The sequence below is a fragment of the Dermacentor variabilis genome, chromosome 10, assembly GCF_050947875.1.
Source record: "Dermacentor variabilis isolate Ectoservices chromosome 10, ASM5094787v1, whole genome shotgun sequence".
In the NCBI taxonomy this organism is placed as follows: Eukaryota; Metazoa; Arthropoda; class Arachnida; order Ixodida; family Ixodidae; genus Dermacentor; species Dermacentor variabilis.
This window is the reverse complement of record NC_134577.1, coordinates 18,686,685-18,713,418: the sequence shown is the minus strand read 5'-3', so window position 1 is coordinate 18,713,418 and position 26,734 is coordinate 18,686,685. Positions and strand designations below refer to the sequence as shown.

Genomic DNA, 26,734 nt, shown 5'->3' with positions numbered 1-26,734 from the left:
GAAAAGATGGAGCATGTTTTACTAGAATGTGAAGGTACTAGCCACTGTAGTGAAGGTCAATTTGGGCATAGCTGGCCTCCTTGAAGCCTTCAGGTTCAGCGAGAGCAGAGGTAAACATGTCCGCATGATTGGTGGAAGTAGGAAAACGACAAACAACGGATCCGTGAGAAAACAAAGTTCACAATAGGGGTTCATTGTGGGACTTTTTTATTTCGTTTTTTCTTAGTTCCTTTAACATAGGTACAACATTAGATATAATAAGGGCTCAGTGGCGCAACCCAACGCCCTGTTCCAAAGGGGACGCTCATAGCACCCATCCACCCATTAATCCATGCAGATCATAAAGTTTATGCTTATTCAGGTTGAAAGCGCCAAACGTGATTTTGAAAGCCGAAAATACACGTCGGCAAAAAAAGTCATGCCTGCCATGTTCACTGTGCTAGTAACCGCGCAGAAGCCAGCTGCAGATGTTATCAGAATATGCACATTTTGTCTTGTGTTGCGCTGGCGTATTGACACCTAGCGAACTTGACCGAAAAAAACATTCTAGCGTAACCATTGTCGATACGCCTACACTGACTGCGTTAGACAAAATGATTGAACGTGACAAACGCGAAGCCACTTTCAGACAGGAGCGTGCCCCGTGGTATGCTCTCCAGCAGTGCAGCTGCTATTTCTTTTTCTTCCTGTAAAGGAAGTGGGCGCTAAGATGTCATGAGCAAAGCATGTAATTCAAGAGAAATGGAACTAATCCACGACACCACAAAAAGTTATTATGGTGGAAAGGCAGCGACAATCAGCTTGGCAGCTGCAATTCCAGAGTCAATCAAAACACGGGGAACAATGGCTTTCACCTGACGTCCTTCAAAGGTGATCGCTAGAGATGACCATGCTATTTACAGGCAGACAATACCTTGCCAATGCACGATCACAAGCAGTGTGCCTTACCATACTTACTGCGCTATGAAAGCCAGAAAGTCAGCTTAATGCATAAAAATTTCTTACATATAGCTACCTAACATTAGTGCAAGGGAGGGATGACTATGGCACGTACACACAAAAGCCAATGGCATAGCCAGAATTTTTATTTATTTATTTTTTTCAGAGGGGAGGAGGAGCGGGACTGCAAAGGCAGCATACTAACACAGAAATTTCTTTTTATGGGGGTGGAGGGGGTGCACATGCCCTGTGTGCCACCCCATGGCTACACCATTGCAGAGGGCAAGAGCAGATGGTCTGAGTACTGCCCTCCTGGAGCAGTACTTGTAAAAAGTCCAGTCTACCGTCGTGACAAAGAAAGCACCCAGCAACTAAAAAAAGCGCTTTACGCCTTCTACAACACCAGTCAGAACCTAGCTGGCCCAGAGTAGGTGGTCCACGTTTGTGCAGATGTTGGTGAGACCATCTGCTGTTGCCCTCTGCAGTGGTGTAACCGGCAAACGGAAGCCTTAGGAGAGCATCTGAGATTACAATAATACTGCGTCTAAATGTACGCAGACATATGTACTTGCTTTGCTTTCATTTCACTAGCTCTGCGGCTCCAGCCTACCTATTTTTGCACATTTTTTTGCAGAAGGACATGTATTTAACTCAAAGGGGACCACTTAAAGAATGCTTTTGAAAAGCCAAGGAGAGCAGCATACGAAAATCCAGGCACAAGCAAAGATAAGCAAAGCAAAGCAAAGAGGAGCTGCTCCTCCTGGAAAATCAGTGATGCTATTTTGAAGGTAGAGCGCTGGAAGGTGTGAGAAAGGTATAATCCGGCATGACTGACTGAGCACGAGTGCTGCAGGTGCAAGAAAGTCTGTCTGACATATGCCGAGCAATGAAAAAATTGCCAAGCGACTTCTACAACACCAGTCAGAACCTTGCCCTCTGGACTTTCCCTCTGGTTTACAACAGAACTGACACAAAGCCTTCCATATCCTACACGCAACTCAGTCCTATGGAGCTAGCTTCCACCTGGCCCAGACATCCAAGAAACATTCTTCAAGCGTGTGCTTCAATATGCCTGTCAGCACACCTTAGCTGACAATCTATAGGACCCCTAATTCTTACACCCCACCACCTTACTTGTTCAACCATATAGTGAATACTAAGGGAGAACTGTAATGAAAGGATTAAGCAAACAAGAAGAGAAAATACTGCCAGCTTGTGCAGCTAAGCGATGCTACTGGTCAAGCAAACCACCTCGCTCTCATGACCAGTAGCATTGTTTAACTGTACAAACAGGCAGCACTGGTGCTACAGAACTGTCCCTTTATTTGTAGCCAGCAAGAAGAGAAACATCTAATTCTTGTGACGCTGGCAAACAAAAAAAAACTAAGCAAAGGATCACTTTAAAGCCTCATGCCTGTACCACTGCATATAAAAACATGATAATGAATTCTTCCCACTGTTTTGGCTTGGGTACCATTCTATTGTGTTTACCAAATTGCAATCATACAGATGGCAGTTTAAAGCTTATTCTGAGGAAGTCTTTGACATCTACATGAAGCATATTGCATCACTTTTGCTTTAATAGAGGTGTACGTACATTCAATTGAAGAAGAATATATTGTTTCCTTAACTACGACATGTCTGCCATTCCTCAAAGGTCATAGCCATATTCTTTTATCCATGAAACTCCATCACCGCCTTGTCCTGAAAAACATAAAAGAGGCAACTTAGGTCATAGACAACAGAACTTCTTGCCAGAGTTCTAAGAGACACCAGAGCATACGTAAGAACACCAATTCCTCACCAGATGGTGTGTACTCAAGGCCTATCCAGTCAGTGTAGCCAAGCTCTTCAAATAGGCGGAGGACATATTTATAATTTATTTCACCAGGTGCATTAAGCTCATCCCTACGTGGAGCCTGAGAAACTTGTATGTGACCTGCACCAAAAACAGAACTTTGTTATGCCCACCGAGACAAAAGTTTAAAGAGGCCACATGCATTTCACTTCACATACCTACAAGCGGGTACACACTTGTGACTGTGTTGGTCAAATTGCCCGAGATCATCTGAAGGTGAAATATGTCCTGAAAAGAAAGTCCATTCATTTAGCACGCCGTGTGCCGATGCCATCAAAGGCATATAAACACTGCATTTACCAAGAGTAGCCGCAAGTTCTTGTGGTTTAGCTTTGTGACATAACGTGCAGCTGAAAAAAGAAAACATGCAGTTTCTCTCAGATGCAGTGTATGAAGCATGTATGCAATGTTCAGCAAATATACCTTGTTCATAGTTACTGAGAAAATATCCTGGTTTAACCTGCTTGCACAGGGGCTCTATGACACCTACAATTCCTTCCTGAAAATGCAGATTTATGAGTGAGAGCAGATGAACACCATCAAATGGTTATGTTACCGTTTCAAGTAATTCAGCTGCTTTCATCAAGTTCGTGAGGTATGTTTCCTCCGTAATGCCGCTATGATCTGTGCCTGTGATGCCTGCCATGATATGTATCCTTCAAAAAAAAAAAAAAAGAAAACATGCAAGTGGTCACGGGCAGATCACCGGTGTAAAGACAGAGGCTCTGGAGCCACCGCAGCATCAATTGCAGTCCCGTCCCCTCCAGCCAGTAAATTAGGGCCGAACTTCACAATAACAAAATATAGTGTTGGCAAAATTAGCCCCGGTTCTTGCACTCAAGACAAACTTCCGGAGATCCTGTACAAAGACAGCAGTGTAAACTAGTTAATAAGAATTAAGTATCCCTTGATGCTGCATAAAACTTTACATAAGACCACAGAACACACATGACAATGAAGAGCATAACAGACCACAGTGGCAGATGAGCATAAATATTTAGTGTGCCATTCACTCTGACCAATCATGCTGTTTCATATCAGCTCGAAGCTGTGCTGTTGTTTACGAACATCCCAATTGCTAATCCACACCACAAATGCCTGAGGTGGTTGAGTGACTTGATATGCAGTAAGAGCCATGCATGTGAAAAGCATACTTCCTGCAGTTCAAGGCCTTGGCATATTTTATCGTAGTCTCCAAGCTGCTGAGGAATTCAGATTCACAACCTGGCTTTGCAGCGAAACCCATTTCACCTTTAGTCAGGTCACCTGGAAGTCGCAAGGTATAGGAGGGTTACAGCATGTTCTGGTACAACAAACTTATCAAATCGAACCTACACTAGCCAAAATATAGGGCATAATCATAATTCCTATCGACAAGATGTAGAGCATGGTCGCAAGAAAACGGCAACAGCACCACTAAAAGCTTCTGTGTAGGTTTGCATTTTGCGACTGAAATGCACAAACTTGTTGCAATTTGCATGACTATGACAAACCCCAGTGTTGTCTAAAAGAAAGGGGGAGGGGGGTGTAACATATCTCGGAACAAGTTCTTGGAGAAGTTTCTCGCTAAAGAAAGTCCGAAAGTTGATTGCAAGTGTTTTTTTTTTTTTATGTGTTACTGTTGGAACTTGATGACGCAAAGCTTGTGAGGTAGTAACAGTAAGGGGTCGCATAAACATGGCCCTGTTGTCTGTATCTGTTGGCTGTCTGTGTCATGAGGACGAAGTGCATGATGCTTATCCAGGGAAGAATGTTGATGAGAGAAGTATATGGCACAGAGAAGTACACACGTATACCTAAATTCATTTAAGGTTCCTATACTACGTGTCACAATGCCACGTACCAATTCTATGGGGCGGCCAAGAAAGGACTCGTACCCAGTCTATTCGGGGGCATATACACAGTGTTGCACAACCGGCGGGCAAGTTGTTGTCTACTCGACAAGACAGCAAAAGTGGAGATAAGAAGCAATTAGAAAGCCTAGCTTTGAAGTCATTCCCCTTTGGGCATAGATGACAACTGCTTGCCTCGTAGGCGATTACCAGGCTCATAGATTTCAATTGCTCAATAACTCGCGAACAAGCGAAAGTAATTCCTCTCCGCAGACTACCTGGATATGAGTTAATGAGCACATGCTCCAGACCGCAGGTCTCTTTTTCACTACGGATGTTGTCGACGCCGACGTCGTAGGGAAATTGGCATTCGACGGCTTTGAAACCGAGCGACTGGGCCACGCGGTAGCGCGTCAGCAGCGGTGCCTGCGTGAACATGGTCGAGATGTTCGCAGCGAACTTCAGCGGCATCTTCGAGGGCAGACCGGTAGAGACACACCTGCGTTTCAATGAGTCCGAAAGTGAGATCACGTATATCCCTCGCCGACATCCCTGTGCAGCAAGCGGCGATACTCCTGTTCCTACCTAGTTGTATGCAGACTTCCACCCGCTGTGCTGTTGAGAGCAGTCAGGAGAGATCGATTCCACCTGAAAAGGCAGCCTAAGCGCATAATACGCTCCGCTTAATCTGATAGCGACGAAAAGCGGCAGATAAACATTATGTCGCGCCGCTCACACGTTTGAAACAGGCTGATGATGATGGCATATGATTACAGTGCACTAGAAAATATTGGGTAGTGGAAGAAGCGGCGGTCCGGGCGCGAGGCATATTGTGCAGAAGCTCACCAGATGGCGCGAGCTCTCACTTCCCGAGCACCGGCTGAGGGAGTATGCGGCAGAACGCAGCAAGCGAGTGCGGCGGCACAGAGTTTCAGAATGCTGCGTTCATTTTTCCTCATGCCAAACATGTAAATATGGTTTTATGTAAGCTACCATAAGATCTGTAGCATCGGATGGCAGGGCACAGCACGTACCTGCAATGTCTGTTATAGCGATGCACGCACTTCGTGCGCCCCCCTCCTCCCTGCAGCGACAGAGTGCACTTCTAGCATTAAAATTTCACTTCTTTTTTTTACCCAGCTGCAGCAGTAACAAGTCCTGTTCATACCATAGAAAATCTATTTGTGCTGAATGCATGCATATTTATTTATTTATTTATTTATTTATTTATTTATTTATTTATTTATTTATTTATTTATTTGTAGAGAACCTTACAAGGCCCCTACATGGGGATTGAGTAAGGGGGGCATAGAATCAATTAAGTACACACAATCTAGTAACAACAACAATATGAAATAATAATAAAAAGCACCAGCCAAGTGCACAGCCTAAAAGTTGAGAAACATAATAGCTACATAATGCTGTATATAAGTACAATAAGAAAGAACTCTTAGGTTTGTGACAAACGTATTATAGTGCAAAAAAAAGGTAGGAAAAATAACACAGAACAGTGAGTGTGATATCAATGGTTAACAAAGGTTAAGCGAGTTGAATGAGTGCCTGAATTTTTCACGATCAGTTTCCACAACTATGTTGTCGGGGAGGCTGTTCCAGAGCTGAATGGCACGGGGAATTGCAGACGAGTTGAATGCATCTGTTTTACCATAGATGCGCGTAAAGCTATCATGATTGTGTAATCTGTACGACGTGTGCGATGACGTTTCTAGGTGTAGGGAGCGTTTGTTAGTGTGGTGAGCGTATTGATGAAATAATGACAAAAAGGCTATGTCGCGACGATTACTTAGCATCTGAAGTGAAAGGTGAATTTTTATTTGGGTTACGCTAGAACGGTAGTCCTAATTTCGGGAAATGAAACGTGCGGCTCTATTTTGGATTGATTCCAGCATGGTAATTAGGTAATTTTGGTGGGGAGACCAGAGTGGAGCGGCGAACTCAAGTTGAGGGCGAACAAATGTTTGAAATGCCAGATTGCGGATAAGTGGAGGTGAGTTCCGAACGTTACGTCGCAGGTAACCCAGTGATCGAGAAGCACTGGCACAGATGTTAGTAATGTGAGAAGTCCAGGAGAGGTTTGTTGAAAGATTTACGTCTAGATATTTAAATGATGAGGTCCGAGATAATGGGACATTTTTACTGCAGTAGAAATAGTCCAAGCTAGTGCGTTTGCGGGTGAAGAACATCACTTTACATTTTGATGAATTTAGTCATTAGCCAGGTGTCACACCAATTAATAATTTGGTTAAGATCATTTTGGAGGATCAGGTGGTCATCAGAGCTGTTAATAGAACGATAGACAATGCAGTCGTCAGTGAAAATGCGCATGCATGATAAGTTATTGGATATGTCATTAATGTATATCAGAAAGAGTAAGGGACCAAGAACGCTTCCTTGTGGTACACCAGATGGAACATCTGAAAGGGGCGAGGAGAAGCTGTTAGCGAAAGTAAACTGCTGCCTGTTAGAAAATTTCGAAGCCAGGATAGAGTTAGTGAATCAAGTTTTAATGATGATAACTTCAAAAGCAGGCGACAATGGGCTACGGTCAAAAGCTTTAGAAAAATCCAGAAAGATGCTGTCAGTTTGAAGGTTTGAGTTTATGTTAAAGTGTAAATCTGTCATAAATTCAAGCAATTGCGTTTCGCACGACATCCCTCCTGAAACTCCTGCATTATTCTACCATGATGATTTAAGCAAGCCATGAGCATGTGCATTTCAGAAGCATGAGCCTCCTGAAGACAGTTTATTTCAGTCACAGTATCAGTGGGTAGGGGGAGGCATTTTCAAGAAACATAATGCAACAGAAGAATTCCACGGTAGGGAGTACACAATACCATTTCACATACTTATGTACAGCGGCTCAACTTCAGATATCTTGAGGTCTCCCGACCGTTATCTTTCGAATGGTTTGAGGACTTCACAGAAAAGTGCAGCCGTGTGGTAACATGAAAAGCTACAACCTTCACCGTCAATGATTCTGCATGGCTATCCGGTCTTGGCGGTTTCTCTAAACAATACCAATAACATCCATAACACTCTCATGATGCAGCTCTTGTGTACTGAATGTACACAAGAGCTGCACCTACCTCGACCACCGCATGCAGCTCCCATTCGGTCAGGTACGTCAGAAACGAAAGAAGCTTTTCCATAGAAGCAGATTCTGGCCGTAGGGCCGCTCCCATTTTCCCATTCCTCTCCCATTGTTTCCGCCGGTCATTGTCTTTAGGCGCTCCAAAAAGAGACAACGTGCGCCCATTTACTTCCCGAAAACCCGGATACCCGCTCTTGCATCCGGGCGCATAACAATGCGTATCGCTTTTTTTCTTCTTCTCTTCCATTATCCAAAAAGCGACAACAGGGCAGCATCGAACAGAGAAACGGTCACGCTCGGCACTTTCACTAGCTTCACTTGCAAAAATGCGAAAAGCACGGTGGCTCGTAGCAACAAGAATGACGCGGTAAAGCGCACGTGGGCAACGCGAGCTCCAACCGGCACGGTCTCCTCGGGAAGAGCACACCAGCGCCCCTAGCGGGAGTCTTCGCTCTTGGCTTCACGCTGCCTGTGCGCCCAGCCCTCCGCTCTTTCCACTACCCAATACTTCTAGCTCACTGTACATATGATGGCTTGAGAAACCTACTAAAACTTCTGGAGTGGAGGTGGCTCACCGAAAGTGAAGCTGGTAGCCGCCATCTTGCTCGGGGCAAGAAGTCCGCGCCGTCGGGATTAATCGAGTGTGCTGCCGCATTGCTGTTGTAATGTTACTTCACGATTGTGGCATGCTTTTCTAGAGCATTGCAGCACCTTGGTTGGTCATGGTGAAATCATGCGCTGATTTCAGCTGTGCAAATCGGCTTAAGAATACGCCGGGAATAACATTTCACCTATAAGTACACATTTCTTTTAGTTTGCTTACGGCCGCCTGTATGGTGCACGTTTTCTTTAGTTGAGAACCATTAGGAAGGTGCACGAACATGACGTACTACAACACGTGTCTCGATGTTAAATTTACGCCTTAAATACTCATTGGCGCGTCGCTGCGTGTGGTTGGGCTAGGATTTCACCGCTAGCTTGCAGCACGATCGAGTTATGCTCAAATACGCGTACCGTCTGGCTGTACGAACCGCATTGTGTCTGCTGGCAATAGCACTTCAGCATAAGGACGCTTATGTACCGGGTATTAGGTACTAGTGAGTACTAGTAAGAAGCTGTGGATGCGCTTTAAATTTCGAGTTTATTAATGCATAAGCATGCTTTGGCGAGTAATCTAGCTCCTTAACGCGACACGTGTAATACTTTATCTGCACAAAAAGGTGTGTAATTTGCGAAGATATCTATAATCGATCATAGTAGTGTAAATGTATATGAATGGCAGCCTAATCAGTTATCAGAAACGATTTAAACAAATAAAATCTGATCTATGAGATTACCCATAGGGATACATAGGGCCCAACTTGAAATTTGGAGGTGGGTTAACTGAATTTTGGGGATGGGCCAGATTGCAATTTCAAGCTAGCCCGCCCCCACATTTCAGTTGACCCACCCCTACTATAGGCTTCCCCATGTGTTTTCTATGGAACACTACATGTATCCATATGGGTATTCTCTGTGAAAATTTTTTATTAGTTTAAGTTGTCCCTAATCACTTATAAAGCTACCAGTAATCTACATTTACACTATTGTAACAATTATATGTCTTAGCTTCGCAAATTACTCATTTTTCTGAAGATACAAGGCATTACACTCCTCGCGTGACGGAGCTCGGGTACACGCCAAAGAATGCTTAAGCATAAAAAAGAAGCTAATCATTAAAATGCTTTCATGCACACAATAAATGTAGTATGGTATATTAACGTAACTAAAGTGCCTCATCGCAAGTGAAATATTTATGTAAAATAAACATACTTTTTTGTGCAATTTTTGATCAGGGAACCGAAAACGCACTCAAATTCCGCGCGTGTTCCGCGACCGCCTACATGCTGGGCCCGCCCTCTTTTGCCCCCGCAAATATGGTCGCCGGTGACTTCACTCCCTCCCGTGCGCGGCCGCAGCGGCTGCCACTCCAGAAGTTTCAGTTCATAACCTCCTTGCATAGAGTTTCAGATATTTATGCCTCCTTGGTACTCCTTGGTGTATAGTGAACTAGAAGGCTTTCTAGTTCCCTGTATCCTTGGTTTGGAACACCCTCTTCCAGCAGAGCAGCGGCAACTGCTCGGGCGACGTTTCCTGGCCTTCGGCAATCTGCGATTTCGCCGAAAAGCGCTATTATCTTCACGTGACCTATATTCGCGATATTTAAAGCAGTACGTTGGTTCAGAAGTGTTTGGTCGCGAGCTAGTTGGTAGGGATCATTTATTTTAAACAGCGCCAGAAAAAAAAAAAAAGGAAAGAAACGGACAAGGAAGGGCTCCCGTGCTGCCCCTTGTCTGTGTTCTTTTGGTGCTGTTTAATATGCATGAAGTTGGCGCAAATTTCACCTGTAACCCTAATTCTAACTTCGTATAAGCGTATAATGGCTAATTCAGTGACGTGCTGCCTGAGAGTAAGAAATGCGCACAGCATAACCAAGAGGACAACCTACCCAAAACATATGGAGCGTAGTTACGCGGCCACTAAGGCGGCCTAGGTCCCAGTTGCATTGTGGCGAGAACAGCAGTTTTGGTTTCTATCTTTCGTGTGTGCCAAAACGCCATGTCGAAAAATGAAGAAAGCTATCAGTAGAACGTTATCTTCCATTTATTGCTTATTTTACTTGCGGCTCCTTAACAAATCTTTTTAATGTGAAGCTTGTTTGTAACCGACGTTTGTTCGTACCGACTTCACTTTATTTTTCGTTGCGTGGTGAATCCACCTGTATGGGTATGTGCCTTAATCACTTAAAAATAAAGTGGTCATAAGGGCATAGAATAAAGATAAGGGCTCCAAGTTCACTGGGGCAATGCAGAGGTACAACATCCCCAGGGCCTAAAGTCAGAAGGCGGGACATGGGAGGGGAGGGGGAGCTCATGGGGACCAGGCCCTCCCACGAAAATTCACGAGGGGAGGAGGGGGAGCGCCTCCCTTCGACCTAGCGGTCAGCAATCAACACACCATTTTGTTTACATGTAGTCAAATTTCCAATGATAGCCACCTACTGATCAACACCTTCTCAAGGCAACTCGGTAAAACGAAAGATGGCCTTTTCGCAACGGATTAATTAGCGGCGGCATGCGTCAAACTGGATTATGCCATTATCAGTCGCATTAATTACCTGGATCGACAAATTAACTTCGAAATTATGTAGCTGTAGACGTCGCATATGGTAAGCCGCCGAAATTCAAGTGAGCCTATTCAAGGAACGTCTATTCGCCATCGCTCCAAACCCTCCAAGCGCGGTAAGCTACTTCGAGATAACCGTATACTATGTCATACCAAGCAATATTATCATTTTGCACATAGCAATGCCTCCAGGTGCTCATTGAATGCATTTATTGAAAACGTGGAACGGCATCGTACTTCGGCGCAGACTTTCGGGACCGCTGCAATAGCCGAAACATTTCTAGTAAAAGGGTGTGCCGTTTACAGTGACATGCCTTCCGTTGTGCAGTCTCGCAATTACATGAACCCCGTGATTAATTATCAGTTAAGTAGCTTACCACGTAGTTGACGTACGGCGGTTTCTGACGTCAGCCGCCGCTGCTTATGCGTTCCCCCTGCTCTGTCGCATTTATTGCGAAAGACATTACATGGACACTCCAGGTAAATTTTCGCCGTCGCCGTGAGGTTCCTTAAAGGGACACTAAAGAGAAAAAAAATAATTCTCCGTCAGTAAATTACCTTTCTACGACACGAAAAAGACCACTCTTACCACAATAAGACGCTTGGTAAGCCAGAAAAAGCGCAAGAACGAAAGACGGGTGGCGACGCCTCCTTGAAGTTCCGCACCTGGTCGCTGTGACGTCATCGATTTTGATGGCATCTTCTAGGGCCTACTTAAAGTGTACAGCGGTGCAGATTGCCTACATTCTGTTCTAAAGGAACCAAATATTAAACGTGGCGAGTTTCGGGTGCCTTTACTCAGCCACCGCGGCCCAAAAGCGAAAACACTTTGGAAGCCCTGACGTCACACTGACGTACCAGCGTAGGGGTTTCGTCGCGAAATTCAAATACTGTTACTTCAACCTTCCTTTTCTCATCTAATAATCAGACTATTATATTGAAATGACTGCATGCAGAATTCTCAAATAATGATTTGTTAGTCTAAACTGACTTATTGTTACACTTTAGTGTCCCCTTAATTTCCAGGTGCGATAACATCTTATCACGCCCCGCGTGACAGGATGTTAGGATGCAGGCAAGATAGGATAGGATGATAGGATACAGGCAATGTAATGCGTAGGGCAGATAACCGGTGGTGCGCCAAATTTACAGAATGGGTGCCAGGGGACGGGAAGCGCAACCGAGCGCCGCAGTAAATTAGCTGAGGTGACAAAATTAGGAATTTCGCAGGCGCAAGTTGGAATCTGCTGGCGAAAGAGAGGAACGACTGGGGATAACTGCGGAGAGGCCTTCGTCCTGCAGAGGACTTCAAAACAGGCTGATGATGATATTGACGAATATTCGTTTCGAAGACCGAATAGAGCACGACAATATATTCGATTCGTCATTCGAAAGTTTCGAATATTCGCACACCCCTAGTTTAGCTTTTTTTTTTTTTTTGTCTATAGGGCAGGAAAGCGACGCAGTACAGTTACGGTTGTTGGTCATCGCCTGCGTCCCGTCTCGTCTCTGCCCTCATCTGCTCGCGCTGCGTGCACTTGCAATGTCACAACGGTCGCTCGCACTGACACACACGCACTCATATATCTCGGAACAAATCGAAGTCTTTTTCTTTAATTCTACATCCGGGGTCAGGCGTGCGAGCGCCGCGCCTCCTCCTCCAAGTGCGGCCTGTTGTCCAGCGGCACGGTCGTGTGGCGCGACACTTCGCGCAGCACGTTGTCCACCACGTCCCTCGTGGTCGCCATGCCTCCCAGGTCCTGGGTGTGAATGCGGTCCTCGTTGAGCGTCTTCTCGACGGCGTCCTTGATCAGGTAGGCGTGGTCGCGCAGCCCGAGGTGCTTCAGCATGTCCACCGCGGCGAAGAAGCTCGCGGCGGGGTTGGCCAGGTTCTTGCCCACCAGGTAACTGCCGGTGTTCCTGGTGGCCGTCTCGAAGACCGCGTACTCGCGGCCGTAGTTGCGGCCGGAAGTGATGCCGGGTCCGCCGGTGAGGCCGCACGCCATGTTGACCAGGATGTTGCCGTACAGGTTCGGCACGAGCATGACGTCGAACTGCGAAGTGTCGGAGCAGCGCAAACATTTACGGCCACGGGGTTCGCTACAGGCATAGCATCGAGAAAAAAGAAAAAAAAAACAAGCTCGCACCTTACGAGCGATGGATCCGACCGTCGGCGCACCACCGTCGTGGTACTTCCTTCCTCCCTGGCGATCGCCACGGAAAGCGGTCTCGTTTAGTGACTCTATAGCTTTGTGTCCGCCACCTAATTTATTTCCCCTTATCCGCTTTCCCCGAAACAGGCTGTATTAAGGCATACCTATGGGTATATACGAATACACATCTAATAAAGTAGGCAGAGCACTCATTTGAACCGTTATTTTCTTCTTTTTTGCACAACGTTCTAATCACCTCTACCAGTTCTAATAACCTTTACCAAGCGCAACATAACTATCGGTCATACCACGCCGAACGCGCCAGTCGATCGTCTCGTCGCGTTCACCTATAAACCGAAACCGGGCAGCCACGGCCATTGCGTCGTTAGCGTATACGCAGTGCAGAGGACGCGTGTGTTGTACACACACATACCTGGGAGGGTCGCCGCACCAGCTGCATGCAGCAGTTGTCGATGATCATGTCCTCGACGGCGACGTCCGGGTACTCGCTCGCCACGTCCAGGCAGGTCCGCAGGAAGAGGCCGTCCGAGAGCTTCATGATGTTCGCCTTGTGCACCACGGTGACCTTCTTGCGCTTGTGCATGCGCGCGTAGTTGAAGGCGTAGCGAGCGATCTCGGTCGACTTCTGGCGCGTGATGATCTTGAGGCTCTCGACGACGCCCGGCGCGCTGGCGTGCTCCAGGCGGCTGTACTCGCCTGCGGGGGGAGCGCGACGCGGGCACGATTAGAACGTGCGGGCTGGATCGGCGACAGGGCGCGATCATTTTGAAAGCGCGCTCACTCGGAAGCACTAACACGAGCAAGAGGGACAGAAAGCGGCAGTTTCACACGGTATACGGGACAAAGCGCGACTAGCAGCTGTTTCCATGCGTTGTCGTAATTATACATCCGTGAGAAGTACGGAAAGAGACAGACGCCACCGATGGCGCAAGCACACGCTTAACTTATTTATTTATTTATTTATAGTGCGAACCACTACTGGGGTTCAAGCAGGAGGGGCCGTCAATCGTGATGGCAAGAATAGGTGCAACCAACAACCCCTCCGCCCCCCCCCCCGCAAAGAAAAACGTAAATGCAGTGTAAATTTCACACACATATATGATACGGTAAATTAACAGCCGCAAAAAAAATGACACTCCCAGTTCACGCAATAAATCACTAGAATCAAGGACGTTTGCACGTAATTTGTTCCACTCCGAGACAGTTTTACGAAAGAAGCTATTCTTAAATGCGTTAGTCCTAGCGAAAATCGGCGTCAGCGCCCTATCACGAGTATGTCGAGTTTTCCCTGTAGATTGCGGCTTCACTGATGTGATATGTTTAGTTGTTCCGGAAAGACAGTTGCGTAAAAATGCAAGGCAGCTCTAACTCATATGCTCTGGGAGTGCGGGTCGCTGGGCCCGAAGTTCACCAAGGAAGAGTGGGACGCGCTCCTGCGAAGTCCTGTCTTTGAGGATCAAATCCTGGCCGTCCAGCGCGCCCGCGATCGGGCCGGCAGACTAGATCTGTCAGTCCCGTCGTGGGATTAGCCGGGTGCGCGTTTTATCGCGCTTTGCTGGACCGAATAAAAGTTTATTCACTCACTCACTCACTCACTCTAACTTTTCTGCGGGACTCCAGAGTAGGAATACAGTGCTGACGCATTAACAAAGTTGGCGAGTCATGTCTTCGGTACGTATTGAAAATAAATCGCACTGCACTCCTCGGAACACGCTCGGGCTGTGCGATGTCGCCTTTCTTGTGCGGGTCCCATACAATCGCGGCGTATTCGAGCTTCGCTCTAACACAAGCGTTATACGCGAGAAGTTTAAAATGAGATGGTGCACTCTGCAGTTTTCTCCGGAGAAACCATTTCTTCTTTAGAGCTGATGAAAATGTTCGAGAAATGTGTGTAGACCAAGGAGGTTAGCCGTCTAACGTGGCGCCAAGGTACTTGTAATTGCTTGCCTCTAAAATATCGCGGTTTCTTAGTGCATAAGTGTAATGCTTTTGTGAATTTATCGTATAGTGAAGCCATGACAGTGTTTACTTCTTTCAATCTTTTTTTTTTTTACAACTTTTACATAAGTATGGGAGCACGTGGAAAAATAATCAGATTGTTAGTCGCGATTTGTCCCGCATACTTGAGCTTTCGAGTAAGCGCATTCGCTAAATTATCTGCGTGAGAGATTATTACAGCGCTTAAGCGAGAGAGGAACTGAACAAATAAAAAAAGTTGCACTAACATAAAGACCCGCCGAAGCCATGATAGTTGGCGGCCGGAGTCAGAGTATCCACGAAGCGATTTGTCCCCTTGTTTGCCCACTATATTGACTAGAACTGAACTTTACAGCGTGTTTTTAGGGGCGCAATATTTTCCACGGCGATAGCTGTTAGGCATTCAACCAGCTAGAATGCCACAAGGCGCTGTGGGTAAATAAATAAATAAATAAATAAATAAACATTTCGTGAAGCATATACCGACAGCGGGCAACATGGCACGCAACTTCAGAACGTCGCCTCGCTTGAACGCGCCAGCACTTGCGTTCAAGAGCAGCGCGAAAATCGTACATACACATCCCCGAGCAACTCTCTTATTAACTTCTTGAATAAAATGTTTCTACCACCACTACCATCCCCGAGACAGCTGAAGTGTTTGCGGTGATGTATACGTGGTCGGCAGAGCACTGCGAAAACAACTGCCCCGGAGATCGCCGCGATTGACAGCTTGTTAAAATCACAGTTCAGAGCACCAATATGCGACTGTCCGCGGTTATAAAACGTCGCGAGGCATCTTAAAATCATGGAGAGCGCACGCCGTCACCGTTGTCTGGGCGTGCGCTGTATACTGTGCCATCAACCCGGTACGCTGGCGGCGCTTGGCGGACAACTGTTCCGCCTCGGCAACTGGTATACACGCAAGAGGGGTGTCATCGGACAGGGCAAGTAAATGGGAAACCACGAGACCGCGCCTTCCCGATACACGGAAGACACAGTTTTGATTTGTTTTCTTTTCTTTTTAGCACACTGAAGACGCAGTTTTGATTTGTTTTCTTTTCTTTTTAGCACGCTTAAGCCGCATGTTTTTTAATGAGCCTCATTACAGCACGTGCGCTATATATAGGCAAAGAAACCCGGCGCGAAGTGAATCGAGACAAATTTCGCACATTTGATGATGATGATGATGATGATGATGATGATGATGATAGCAACTTTATTGTACCGCCGGATAAGGAGGCTCCTACTCTCCGTCCCCGGCACACAGGCCTTGGGGACGGGGGCCGGCACCTCCGCGATTAGAAGTAAGCAAAGAGGTCTTGACTCTTCGCGGCTTCTTCCGCCAGGCGGATGGCGTGTTGCTGTGGAGTAGGGTCCTCGCTCCGCAGCAGGGCTTCCCAGGCCTCTCTACAATTTATGTTTACTTTAGCGCCTGGTGAGCTAGCGCATTCACAGGTTATGTGATCGAGGGTCCCTCTCGCCCCACAGTGCTTGCACTCATCGTTTTGTCTATCATGCATAACATGGTATGCCCATACCGGGTTTACGAAGCTCCCAGCATGCAGGCGCCGCCATGCGACTGCCTCTCTATTGTTTAGGCTTTCATCCGGTGGTGGCACCAGTCTCCTGCGTAGCCGATAATTTTCGACAATCTCCGTATAATTTTGCAGACGCTCGTCCATGTTCCGGCAGTCGGGCGGTTCCAAAGCCACCCGGAAGTAGAGAGCTCGGGCTAACTCGTGGGCCGCCTCGTTGCCAGGAACGGACGTGTGTGCAGGGGTCCAAATTAGGCTAATTTTTCTGTTCAGCCGTCTACTGGCCAGAACCCTTGCCGCTTCCGGCGAGATCCTACCCATTCCAAAATTCCAGATGGCCGTTTTGCTATCGCTAATTATGAAATTTGCTTCCGTTCCCACGCAAGCGAGCGCTATCGCAACTTCTTCAGCCGTTTCCGAGTTGCGGCTTCTAATGGTGGCGGCCGATACGGGGGCACCTCGGCCGTCGACCACCGAGGCGACCGCCGCACCCGACTTGCCACTTGCCTTTATATTGCGCAATGACATCATAAATATTTGCCCGAGGAGCGATGTGGTATAGCTTTAAACTTTTCGCTCCTGTCAGGTGACAATAGAAAAAAAAGAAAAATGTCAGCTGTAAGGGTCTTCAGCCCCCGAGCGTGACGTCACGGCTCCGAGATTCCACACTTCGCGCCGCTGAGGGGGCATTGACCTTTGCCCTTCATGCTACGCATGTCACAGACACCTTCCGAAAGAGTAATGACGTTTGCGGAACAAGACCGCGACGTCCTTGCGCCCTTAAGAGAAACTAACAGAAATTGCGCCGTACAAGCGTCACCCGATAATTTCCGGACGTCGGCGGATTCTCCTATAGTTGTGTTTCGTAGTCACATCATTATAGTTTTCCCATGACGTCACAGACGCAGCTTCTCACCGTGATAGCGCCCTAATATGGTGGCCACGACGACGTCAATGCTTCATAGTATCCCTCGCGTACACTGCATTTTTTTTTTTTCGATGGTGACCGTTTTTCACCTGATTATCAGTTATCCGATTTGTCAATCGGCGTAAAACACGCCTATCGTACTGTCACGTTTCGTGTTTACGCAGCTTCTCGGCGTGCACCCAAAGTTGGCGGCCACGTTGACGTTAATGCAAACAATATACATGGTACGTGGAGTGTATCCCGTATAACAATCAAACTATCGAAATGACAACAATTCTGTTCAAGTTTCATTTCTTGCAGTGCTTTGACAATATGTTGCTCACTATCGGAACGATGTAACAATTCCATTCGAATCCAATTCCTTAAACCGCTTTGTCATTGACTCCCACCTCCGCCAACCCTCGTTATCATCGCGGCTTCGAAGCAGCGGAGAAGCTCTATGCAATACCTTATCTCAAAGTACTGCAGAGCGAATGGCAGCGTGTGACCGATAAGCTATAGCCAGCGCATAAAGGTAAAAAGAAAAGCACATACATAGGGTTACGCAAAGAATTCTATAGAGATGTAAATCATATTTTACTATGCGTGAAGATTATCCTGCACTCTAATCCAAGGTAGTTAAGTAACGTCACGAAGTACACAGAAAATATCTATTAACCCCCAAAATTTCCTCCTGCCCCTCCGAACACATTCGAAATACACCTGAGGCCATCCCTGAGCGGGATACGAGTTATCGCTTGTAAAAACCACGCGGGACATTCAAGTTCGTTTTAACAAAGCTGTATAGAAACACTACATAATTTTTATTACTTTCTTTAAGACTAGCGGTGTAGCCAGACCGTGTATATGCGTCACTATAACGGACGCTGCATTCGGTACTTCACTTACGTTATGCACAGTTTTTGTGAACCATCTCAAAGCCACTGCACTTAGGTCCTTTCGTCGGCCGCCTAATGCTCGAGGTCTGCACATAACCCTAGTGGCTCCAAAGCTACGGACGTTGATACAAATGACGCTCCTCGCCGTCCCGAAATTCGGCAGTGCCAAGTTAACCGGCGACGCATACGTCTTCGTCACTCGAGAAGTGACTGTCTCGAGGACAATACGCGCAGAGCGCATTGCCTCGCGGACCAAAGAACGCGACATCTGACCCTATGCAGCTGTCAGTTAAGTTCGGCGTATACGCGTGCCTTCGTCTGCGTAACCAGAGAACGCAGGCCTGGCTGGGTAAGCCGTTGGCTGTCAGAAACAATGCCTGTGCGCGACTGCTCAAGCATGGCCGCCGAAACAAAACAGCTGCATGAAAGGCATCCCTTTCTCCAACTTCCAGCGGTGCGCACGCGCTGTCTAAAATATGGCAAGTCAGTTTTGCGGAAGCTTCCTTTCCGATAAACCCGCACGAGATACTGCATTGTAGCTTGGTGCTACAGAGTCCGGTGCACGGACGAAAATTTTCCCTAAAGCTGTGCGCTGGACCCGACGCTGCGACAGGTCACAGGAAAATACGGAACGCTTCAGGTTTTGAAAACATGTGGCCTTTGGGCAATTTTAATGTCTTCTCTCTCAGGAGGAAGCAACTAATCTGCCTAAAGCAGAAGTACTATAGAAGAGGCCCAAGGAACGGTTCGCGGAAGGTCAGAAATGGAATAGATCGTAGTAGTGGTACAGTACAAGTGACTGCATGAGTATACGACGTAATGTCGATGCCTGATAGCCCATCCGAAACACGTGCACCCAAAAGATCGGTACTCCCAACTAGGGAATTTACGACAACCTTTGCTGTCTTGTATTGTTCAGTTAAAGGGACAGACAACCGCTCAGAACATGAATCGAGATAACCCTGCTGATGGAACGATTCCCTATCGCACTGGCTAAAACGATCTGATAATGAGGCACAGGGTAGCCACTATGATACCGCGGCGGTTAGCTGTTGCAGTAGACAATCGTTAAAACGCTGGACAGCGAAATACACATAGCGGAGACTAGTTGTATGATCTACAGCCCGACGATATGGGTTGGTTTGAAGGCGGCTTTACGGAGAGAGTAGTTTATACTCTCGCAGCATCAGCACATAGCTAGACACCTTTCTACACTATACATCGCACCTCACCCTTGCCGTCGCAAAATGCAGTGACGTAAAGGTGCACATGCAAACAAAACGTTAAGTTATAATGCCTGCTGTGAAGGTGACAAGATCGCCAGCACCCTGCTTCGACGAAGTAATGTGCGTCCATCCACATCGTGGCCGACCATCCCATAAAAATATTGTTGCTGTTCATCTTAAATCGCTATATCCTCGAAGAACGTTTCTACAGAAAAGGTTACTGGGATATTTAATTTCCACTTATACTTTGGAAGTGATCATACAGATATCGTCATTACATAACGCGACCACGCTGGAAGTGTCCGGTTGCACCGACCTTTTCATATGTGTGTGAACAGAACATATCGCGGCTAAAGATAAGCGCGAGGATTACTCGAAAGGGTCAGACCCAGGCAACGCCCGAAGTATCACTGTCTGCATTACGTATCACCGTCTAACATATCTGCGCTGCGGTAGTGCTCAGTGTATTGACCCGCGAAATGTTTGTATTCATTAAACAATTTGACGCAACAAAATTCGACCGGTATACTGTACACTCGCGCCTTTGAAATGTCACTCGGAAACTGCGAAAAAACGCGGAATAATTTGATGCTTAAGAGCGAAGCGAGTGTCTTCACTTTAGCGCATTTCACTTCAGAATCGTTGCTTAATTATAAGTCGGGAGTTATTCGCGGTTTCGTAATTCTGAAAACTTATGTTGCCAGCTGTATGGCCTTCTTTTACTTTAGCACTTATAAGGTTTTGAGCTGGACTCGAGTAAAACCCATCCGCGTGTCTCAGAACAAACAACGCAGCAGCCGGTAAATGCCAAATTTAGAAACGCGCGTCATTGTTCAGACGTCAATCTCAGTTGAAATGACCGAAGTTGGCTTCAAGAACATCCAGTTGCGTCGGTGGCTGTCATTTCTTTGACGACCTTTGTTTGATCAGTGACAGAGCGCTCTGCACAATCATACGCACAGAACTAACCTGCATTACAGGTGATAGAGCAGAACGATACGCAGGAAAATATTCTAATAGCTGTCAACCTGATGGAATCGTGTTGTAAACATTGGCTTGTAAGTTGTATCAGAGTACACTAGTTCCACAAGTCACTGCTACAATTTCTTACACGACGGCATACAGCCTTAATTTCATTCCAGTTGCTCTCATACGTCGCATGATATTTTTTTTTTCTTTCTTATGTATACATACATATATACGTGCATGACGCAGCGTTTCGGATGAACGTAATATTTAAAGCAACATACGTTTATAGATTACTGACAACGTAGTGGCCGGCACTGGCAGCAATGAATCAACTTTCTTTTTTGCGATTTCACGGCTGAACACGATGTCGCAGGTTCGGCTCTTGGCTTTGACTGTGATGCTTGCTAAAAACCCGCGAGCTTAGGGCCGAAATTGTACAGCATGCCTCCACTTCGTCGCATTCCTATAGCTCCCCTTCCTAACAGATCGGAGGTAGCAGTAAGGCACGAATCATTTAAAACAATTCAATGAATAAGCCACAGAACCCGCCAGAATATATAAAAAAAAATACCGCACGGACGCACCTTCGGTGTTCTGCCGAATGACTACAATGTCAATGTCCGTATGCCTGGTGCGGATTCCCGGGTGGTTGCGACAGTGCACAACGTTCACGTCCAGCTGCAGTCCGTTCCGGAGCGCCAGGTTGCGCGGCTCCACGTTCAGCGGGTTCTCCGTCTCCACGTTGCCCTTGAGGGCAACGCCGTTGCGTCGTATGGAGAGAAGCGCGCTCTCCAGGGACTCCGGCGTGTCGTCGACCTCGACGCGCTCGAAGTCGACCGGAACGCTGGCCCGCGTGAAGACGCTCTCCACGTGCGACATCATCTCGGGCCCGATCCCGTGACCCGGTAGCATGGTGACCAGGTACCGGCCGCCGTACATGGACTTGAGACCCCGCCTGGCGCCGGTCTTGGAGGTAGGGTCCAAGGACCTCGCGTTGGACCCAGCTTGGACACCCAACAGCAGACGACGGCACACATGAGAGGGCGGGAGCAGACGGCAACCGGACATGTTTGATGCGGTTCGCAGACGACCCAGAAGAGAAAGCAGAGGCGAATCTCTGCTCGGAACTGAACCGACAGAACGACCTACTACTACGCCGCTCTGCGGCGCATCTGCGTATCCTTTACAGCGCAGTGAGAGGAGGAGCAAGCGGACGACGCCGTTGGCAGCGTTTTGCGAGACTACGCGACAAGCGTACGCAACAGCTTTTCTTTTAGGGCGAATGGAGGAGGAACGGTGGCGAGAGCTGGCTGCTGCTGCTGCCAACTTCACAAGTTGGCAGCAGCGGGCAACGAGTGAAACGACCGCCCTGACGAACTTGCGCATTGTGATAGCAACCTTTCCTTCTCTCACCTGCTTCCCATCTTTCTTTTTTATTATATTGTTTCGCTTTGGTCCGTTCGTTCCGGGCGGGTTCGCTGTTCGTGTTTCTCCGTACACATGACTCACGTCGAAGCGGCGCCCGATCCGCCGCCTCGCTGCTCCAGACGTCTGCCGCCTACTGCTGCCCCGTGAGCAGAAAGAGGTCGCGGACGCAAGTGCTCGGCGCACTAAGTATGCATATGGCTCCCTAGATAAACAGGTGCGAGAAATGCGAAGCCGCAAAGAGCAAGCCGGTCTCCTTTCTCTGTTGCCTGTCACCTCCATGACGTATAGTCCGTGGACCTATTAGTGCTAACTATCGCGCGCAGCTGCTCTAGCCGCGTAATGCGTCGCAGATTTCGACGCAGGAAATCCTAGGGTTGACAACGAAAGTGAGTGAAGCATTGGGGGGCGGGAGAGGCGTTTTGCGTATAGAATAACGTTTGATAAACGCCAGGCCTCCGTCTGTTTAGGTGGAATGTCGGAAGGGGACGACGTTACTTAGTCCGCAAATCACAATGCCCAGGTCGCTAATTAAATAGATTCACTTAACGGTTTAATCATTCACTTTAACGACGTATGCACACTCCGATTGATAAATTGAAGCCGAACAGCAGCAGTGAAGTCGTGTCACGCTTAGCAGAAATCCCGATACTCTTTTCTCTTTCTTTTTTTTCCACTTTCGGTATATCCGTCCTCAAATACTAAGAAAAAAAATACATTAGCGTTCCAGGAATAATATCGTCCTTATCTAGCTGCTTGACGCGCAGTTTTTGGAAACTGAACTGAAACGCGCATGCATGTAGAACACTTGAAAAGTGGTGCTAGGCCTAAGATTTCTGCTAAAGAAAACATGACTTCACTACCGTAAGGCCTCTATTTCGCAATTGCAACGTGCGTACTAAAAATGGATGGCGAATGATTAGTTATTCTTTTAAATTAGCTGCCTAGGCATAGTGATCTGCCGTGCACGTGACATCCGCCTCTTCCACAAGTGCAACTGGAAAGGCGGAACAACGCAATCTGTCACAGGCGATTTCTTCAATCCTATAAAAAAGAACAGGTGGTATACAGAGAACAGGTGCGCAAGACAGCAAGGCCAAGAGCAGAAACTTGTAAACATCCTCGTCCATCAACGTTGACATCGAATACAGCGAATGAATTTAGTTGTTCGAATCTTGCAATTTATATAGCGCGCCGGTCTCGGATATGATTTCTTTGTGAAAGCTGTGCTGGCAGACTTGCTGATAAGATCGGCAGCAGCACGCAAATAGGAGTGAACGGCCTGCAACGCAGGAATTAACGTATCCGACGGCCTCTGTTTCGCTGACGCAACAATCAATTAAGAGGGCAGCGTTAAACGCCGCAAGTACAGTCGGGAACAATATATGAGGGAACATCGAACTCTTATTATTTTTACGCAACGACTAGTCCTGGTGTGTGAATTTGAATCTGGCATCTTAACGCGTAACAAATAGCTTTCCTGTCGAACACTTAGTCTCATTGAACACTTTTATGCGAAGCATGTGATTTAAGCCACTATAGAGCATCTTGAAGGCAACTTGTGTCGATTCAACCGTAGAAGCACGAATAAACTTGGGAGGAGAAGCGGCTGGCAGAACAGAGGAAAGGCCATACATATATCATAGCAACGTTTCAGCGGCTATATGCAGGATTCGTGCCAATGCAAAAGGCCAAGATTGCACAAGTACGACCGGCAGTATTGAAATTATCTAAAACAGGGTTCTGAAATAATGCTTTATCATAGTAAACTGAATTACTGTTTTTTCCTTAGTGTCCTTTTAATCATACGGCCGTCTGGTTGTCTACTTTGCAAGCGGAAGCTTTTCATAGCACTTGGTGAAGCCATTATGTAGCGCAAATAAAACGAACACAAAGACCGCAAGGCCCGTCACCATGGCCGCTAGCTACCTCACATCTGATTTATTAGTCACCTAGAAGACCAAAAGAAATAAGCGTACAATAAAATGCGCATGCGCATAGGGTTCACCACGGCAAAGAAAACTAACATTAAAAATACCTTTCGCTTCCCAAAAGACGCAAAGAAGTATTGCTGACGCAAAGAAGTATTGCTGACGCAATCCGCGTCTCTTTTCCTGATATGAAAAGGCTTCCAGAAGTTCGCGTCCAGTAGTTTTACTTTACTCCCAGAATATCGAAGTTCATACTTGCTTGCAAGTCATGAAATGCGCAGGCAGATGCTCATTGCCTTTATTCCTAACTGAAACTTTGTGCTCCCGTGGTGTCCGGTCTTCTAATATTAATGTTCATTTTATTTGCGATCTAATGGCTTCATCGGATATCAACAAAATAGTCCAAGAACAAGCTATCTTTTCGAGGCATTCTGCAGCCCCAGGCAAAGTCCAGTTATTGATCCTCTCCGCTCTGGAACTAAATTTAAGGTGTATCAAATTAAAAATTTTTAAAGGTTACTTTGAAAGAACTGAATTCTGGGGTTTTAAGTGCCATATAAGCACGATTTGATTGTGAGGCACGCTGTAGTGGGGGACTCCGAATTAATTTTGACCACCAAGCCGACTCTCCAGAGTACAGGGACACGCCCTCCACCTACAACGAGATTACTAAACCCTACTATCTCAGCCGTAGTACCTACTTTGTTCCTCATCCGCGCCTCAATAGAGCTCAAGCATTAACGCTCCGTCTACTACAAACGAATACGTATCCAAATCCGTCGCTCTTACATAAAATCTATCCGGATACTTACACCAATGCTATACTTGCCGCGACTGTTGAGAAATCGCCACGTTAGAACACATGCTCTGGCAGTGTGCCCGGTCACGCTCTATCATCGATAACAGCTCGGCTAGACGGGAGGCGGTTTTCCGCAGCCCTCTTCTGGCTGACCGACTCTGGGCTATCCGGCAAGCCCACGATGCGGCTGAGAGGTTCGGCCTTCCGGTTCCCACGTGGGAGCGGTCCGCTTCGTGAAGACTCACAATCTGCAGGACTTCAATAAAGTTTTACCATACCATACCAAGCTTAGGATCTTTCACGTGCCCCCAATGCACGGTACACGGGCGTTTTTGAATTTCACAATCCCATCGAAATGCGGCGATTTGAACTTGCGGCCTCGTGCTTAGCATGCGCAACACCATAGTCGCTAAGCCACCGCGGCGGGTAATGGTTACTTTGTCAAACGTTAGTAACTGTAATGACAAAAGTTAGCTAGGGCATGGATTTTCGGGTATTGTTTCATGAACATAGTCAACAATAAAAAGAGAAAATGAATAAACAAGAAAGATGGAATCCATTTTGCTTCAAACGGAATCCAGTATTGTAGGTGGCCCGTTGGTGAAACGTACTGGCGAGCCTGGGTGGGGGGCGACGAGGTGTTCTGTTATAATCGAGGGTCGAGTGACCGAAAGAAAAGTACCAAAATTAGAACTACAGAAAGTTGAGCTGGTCGGTGGGGATTCATCGTGAAAGAAGGTAAGTCGTGCGGACACGAGAGAAGAGAAAACCAGACAGTAGAAACGGCGCTTGTATTGCCTGTTTCTCTTCTGTTGTATCCGTGTCTGCGCGCCTTGGCAGTAATTGGCACATGCATAGCTTCGAATTTAAGGTTTCGGGGTCAAGAAAGGTTACAACAATAAGGTACAAGAGAATTGGTGGAGCGAGTACCACCCCGAAATTCGTTCGACGAGGGTTCGTTCCACGGACCAGAAGCAACTTTTCTTGAACTGTGATGCTTTCCTTATGGGTTTCTTACATATATAAAGAAAACCCATGAAGAAGGCACTGTTGGGAATGACAATTTTTCGCTTCGTGAAACTTCCTCCACATTGTGGATCATTTCCTTTGCCCATGGCCTCGGAGATTTGCGACACTCTCGAAGGCCGCGTGATTGGCCACAGCTTTAGTGTCTAGTATATAGTCCTCCCGGCCTACACAGTGACCCGTTAAATTAGAAGGGCCAGATATTAATTAACAGAGCACAAATTCACAACTGCCGCGTAAGGCGTGTCCCATAAACTTTTGCACAGCCGACTATATACACAAAACGTGCCCTTTATTTCCACTGCACCCGCGTCGAGTCCGTTATCGCATGTACCGGGTGGACGGTTCACACAGGCCGAACCGGGATCACACCTGCTGTATAGACAGCGTTTTATCTGGGAAGTGTTGACCGGGCGCACGCCGCCGTTATCATTACGAGGAAGACGCGCACCCATATCGCTTATCGACGCCGGGTAGCAGTAAATGTGGGTCACGTTTCCAACGCAAAACAGGCGTCACCGCTGACAAGGTCGCACAGCGCTCGCCGTAAAGTGTGCCACTTCGCTTGCGCGCCGCAGCGTCTTCCCACATGCGGCAACAACGGCCTCGACAACGAATGGTGGGGGGGCGAACGAATAACGAGAAACCTATAGGGCCGGGGTAACATAACGATCATTCCATTCCAATTTCCCTTTGCGTTTTTGTCGTTTGTCCGCGCGGCGCTACGCTTACACGTTAGAGCGAAGGAAATCCTCACAATAAAGCAGCCATACACAGGGTGTCCCAACTATCATGCACCTAGAAATTTTTAAAATATGCAGATGCCACGTAGCTGGACAGAACCAATAAGGTAATCTACGGTACTCTTGTTTGCCGTCGCTTGGAGATATATGCCGCCTAATTACATAATTGGTATTTATTAATTAACCAACTTCTGAAAGATTATAATTACGTGAAAAGTGT

General features: G+C 47.0%; 2 protein-coding genes across 3 annotated transcripts; both read right to left on the bottom strand.

Moving 5' to 3' along the window:
- Positions 1–411: 411 nt before the first annotated feature.
- On the bottom strand, positions 412–5,387 carry Gip (hydroxypyruvate isomerase-like protein Gip). 2 transcript variants are annotated; one of them, XR_012823301.1, is made up of 10 exons: positions 5,215–5,387; positions 4,908–5,128; positions 3,952–4,063; positions 3,354–3,453; positions 3,221–3,296; positions 3,098–3,147; positions 2,956–3,025; positions 2,744–2,878; positions 2,537–2,643; positions 412–686 (listed from the first exon to the last, which is right to left on the bottom strand). XR_012823301.1 is itself a non-coding variant. In XM_075671827.1 (9 exons), exons 1-9 carry the CDS (start codon positions 5,298–5,300, stop codon positions 2,591–2,593), a joined length of 903 nt encoding a protein of 300 aa, XP_075527942.1. In that variant the 5' UTR covers positions 5,301–5,387; the 3' UTR covers positions 2,498–2,590. The 2 variants fall into 2 exon arrangements, 1 of the variants encoding a protein (XP_075527942.1); XM_075671827.1 differs by lacking the exon at positions 412–686 and having other exon boundaries at positions 2,498–2,643.
- A 7,102-nt stretch (positions 5,388–12,489) lies between these two features.
- LOC142560052 (isocitrate dehydrogenase [NAD] subunit gamma, mitochondrial-like) lies at positions 12,490–22,165 on the bottom strand. The gene is made up of 3 exons (XM_075671826.1): positions 21,175–22,165; positions 13,490–13,773; positions 12,490–12,957 (listed from the first exon to the last, which is right to left on the bottom strand). Exons 1-3 carry the CDS (start codon positions 21,974–21,976, stop codon positions 12,535–12,537), a joined length of 1,509 nt encoding a protein of 502 aa, XP_075527941.1. The 5' UTR covers positions 21,977–22,165; the 3' UTR covers positions 12,490–12,534.
- Positions 22,166–26,734: the final 4,569 nt, after the last annotated feature.

Bases quoted from the DNA above. Each gene is read 5' to 3' on its own strand.
- Gip (XM_075671827.1), bottom strand. From the start codon at position 5,300: ATGCGCTTAGGCTGCCTTTTCAGGTGGAATCGATCTCTCCTGACTGCT. The intron at 3,148-3,220 runs GTATATTTGCTG...TTCTTTTTTCAG, and splicing joins TCTCAGTAACTATGAACAAG to CTGCACGTTATGTCACAAAG. The intron at 2,879-2,955 runs GTATGTGAAGTG...TTTTTGGTGCAG, and splicing joins AAGTGTGTACCCGCTTGTAG to GTCACATACAAGTTTCTCAG.
- LOC142560052 (XM_075671826.1), bottom strand. From the start codon at position 21,976: ATGCGCAAGTTCGTCAGGGCGGTCGTTTCACTCGTTGCCCGCTGCTGC. The intron at 13,774-21,174 runs GTGCGTCCGTGC...CTCCCCCCGCAG, and splicing joins CATTCGGCAGAACACCGAAG to GCGAGTACAGCCGCCTGGAG. The intron at 12,958-13,489 runs GTATGTGTGTGT...GACACTTCGCAG, and splicing joins TGGTGCGGCGACCCTCCCAG to TTCGACGTCATGCTCGTGCC.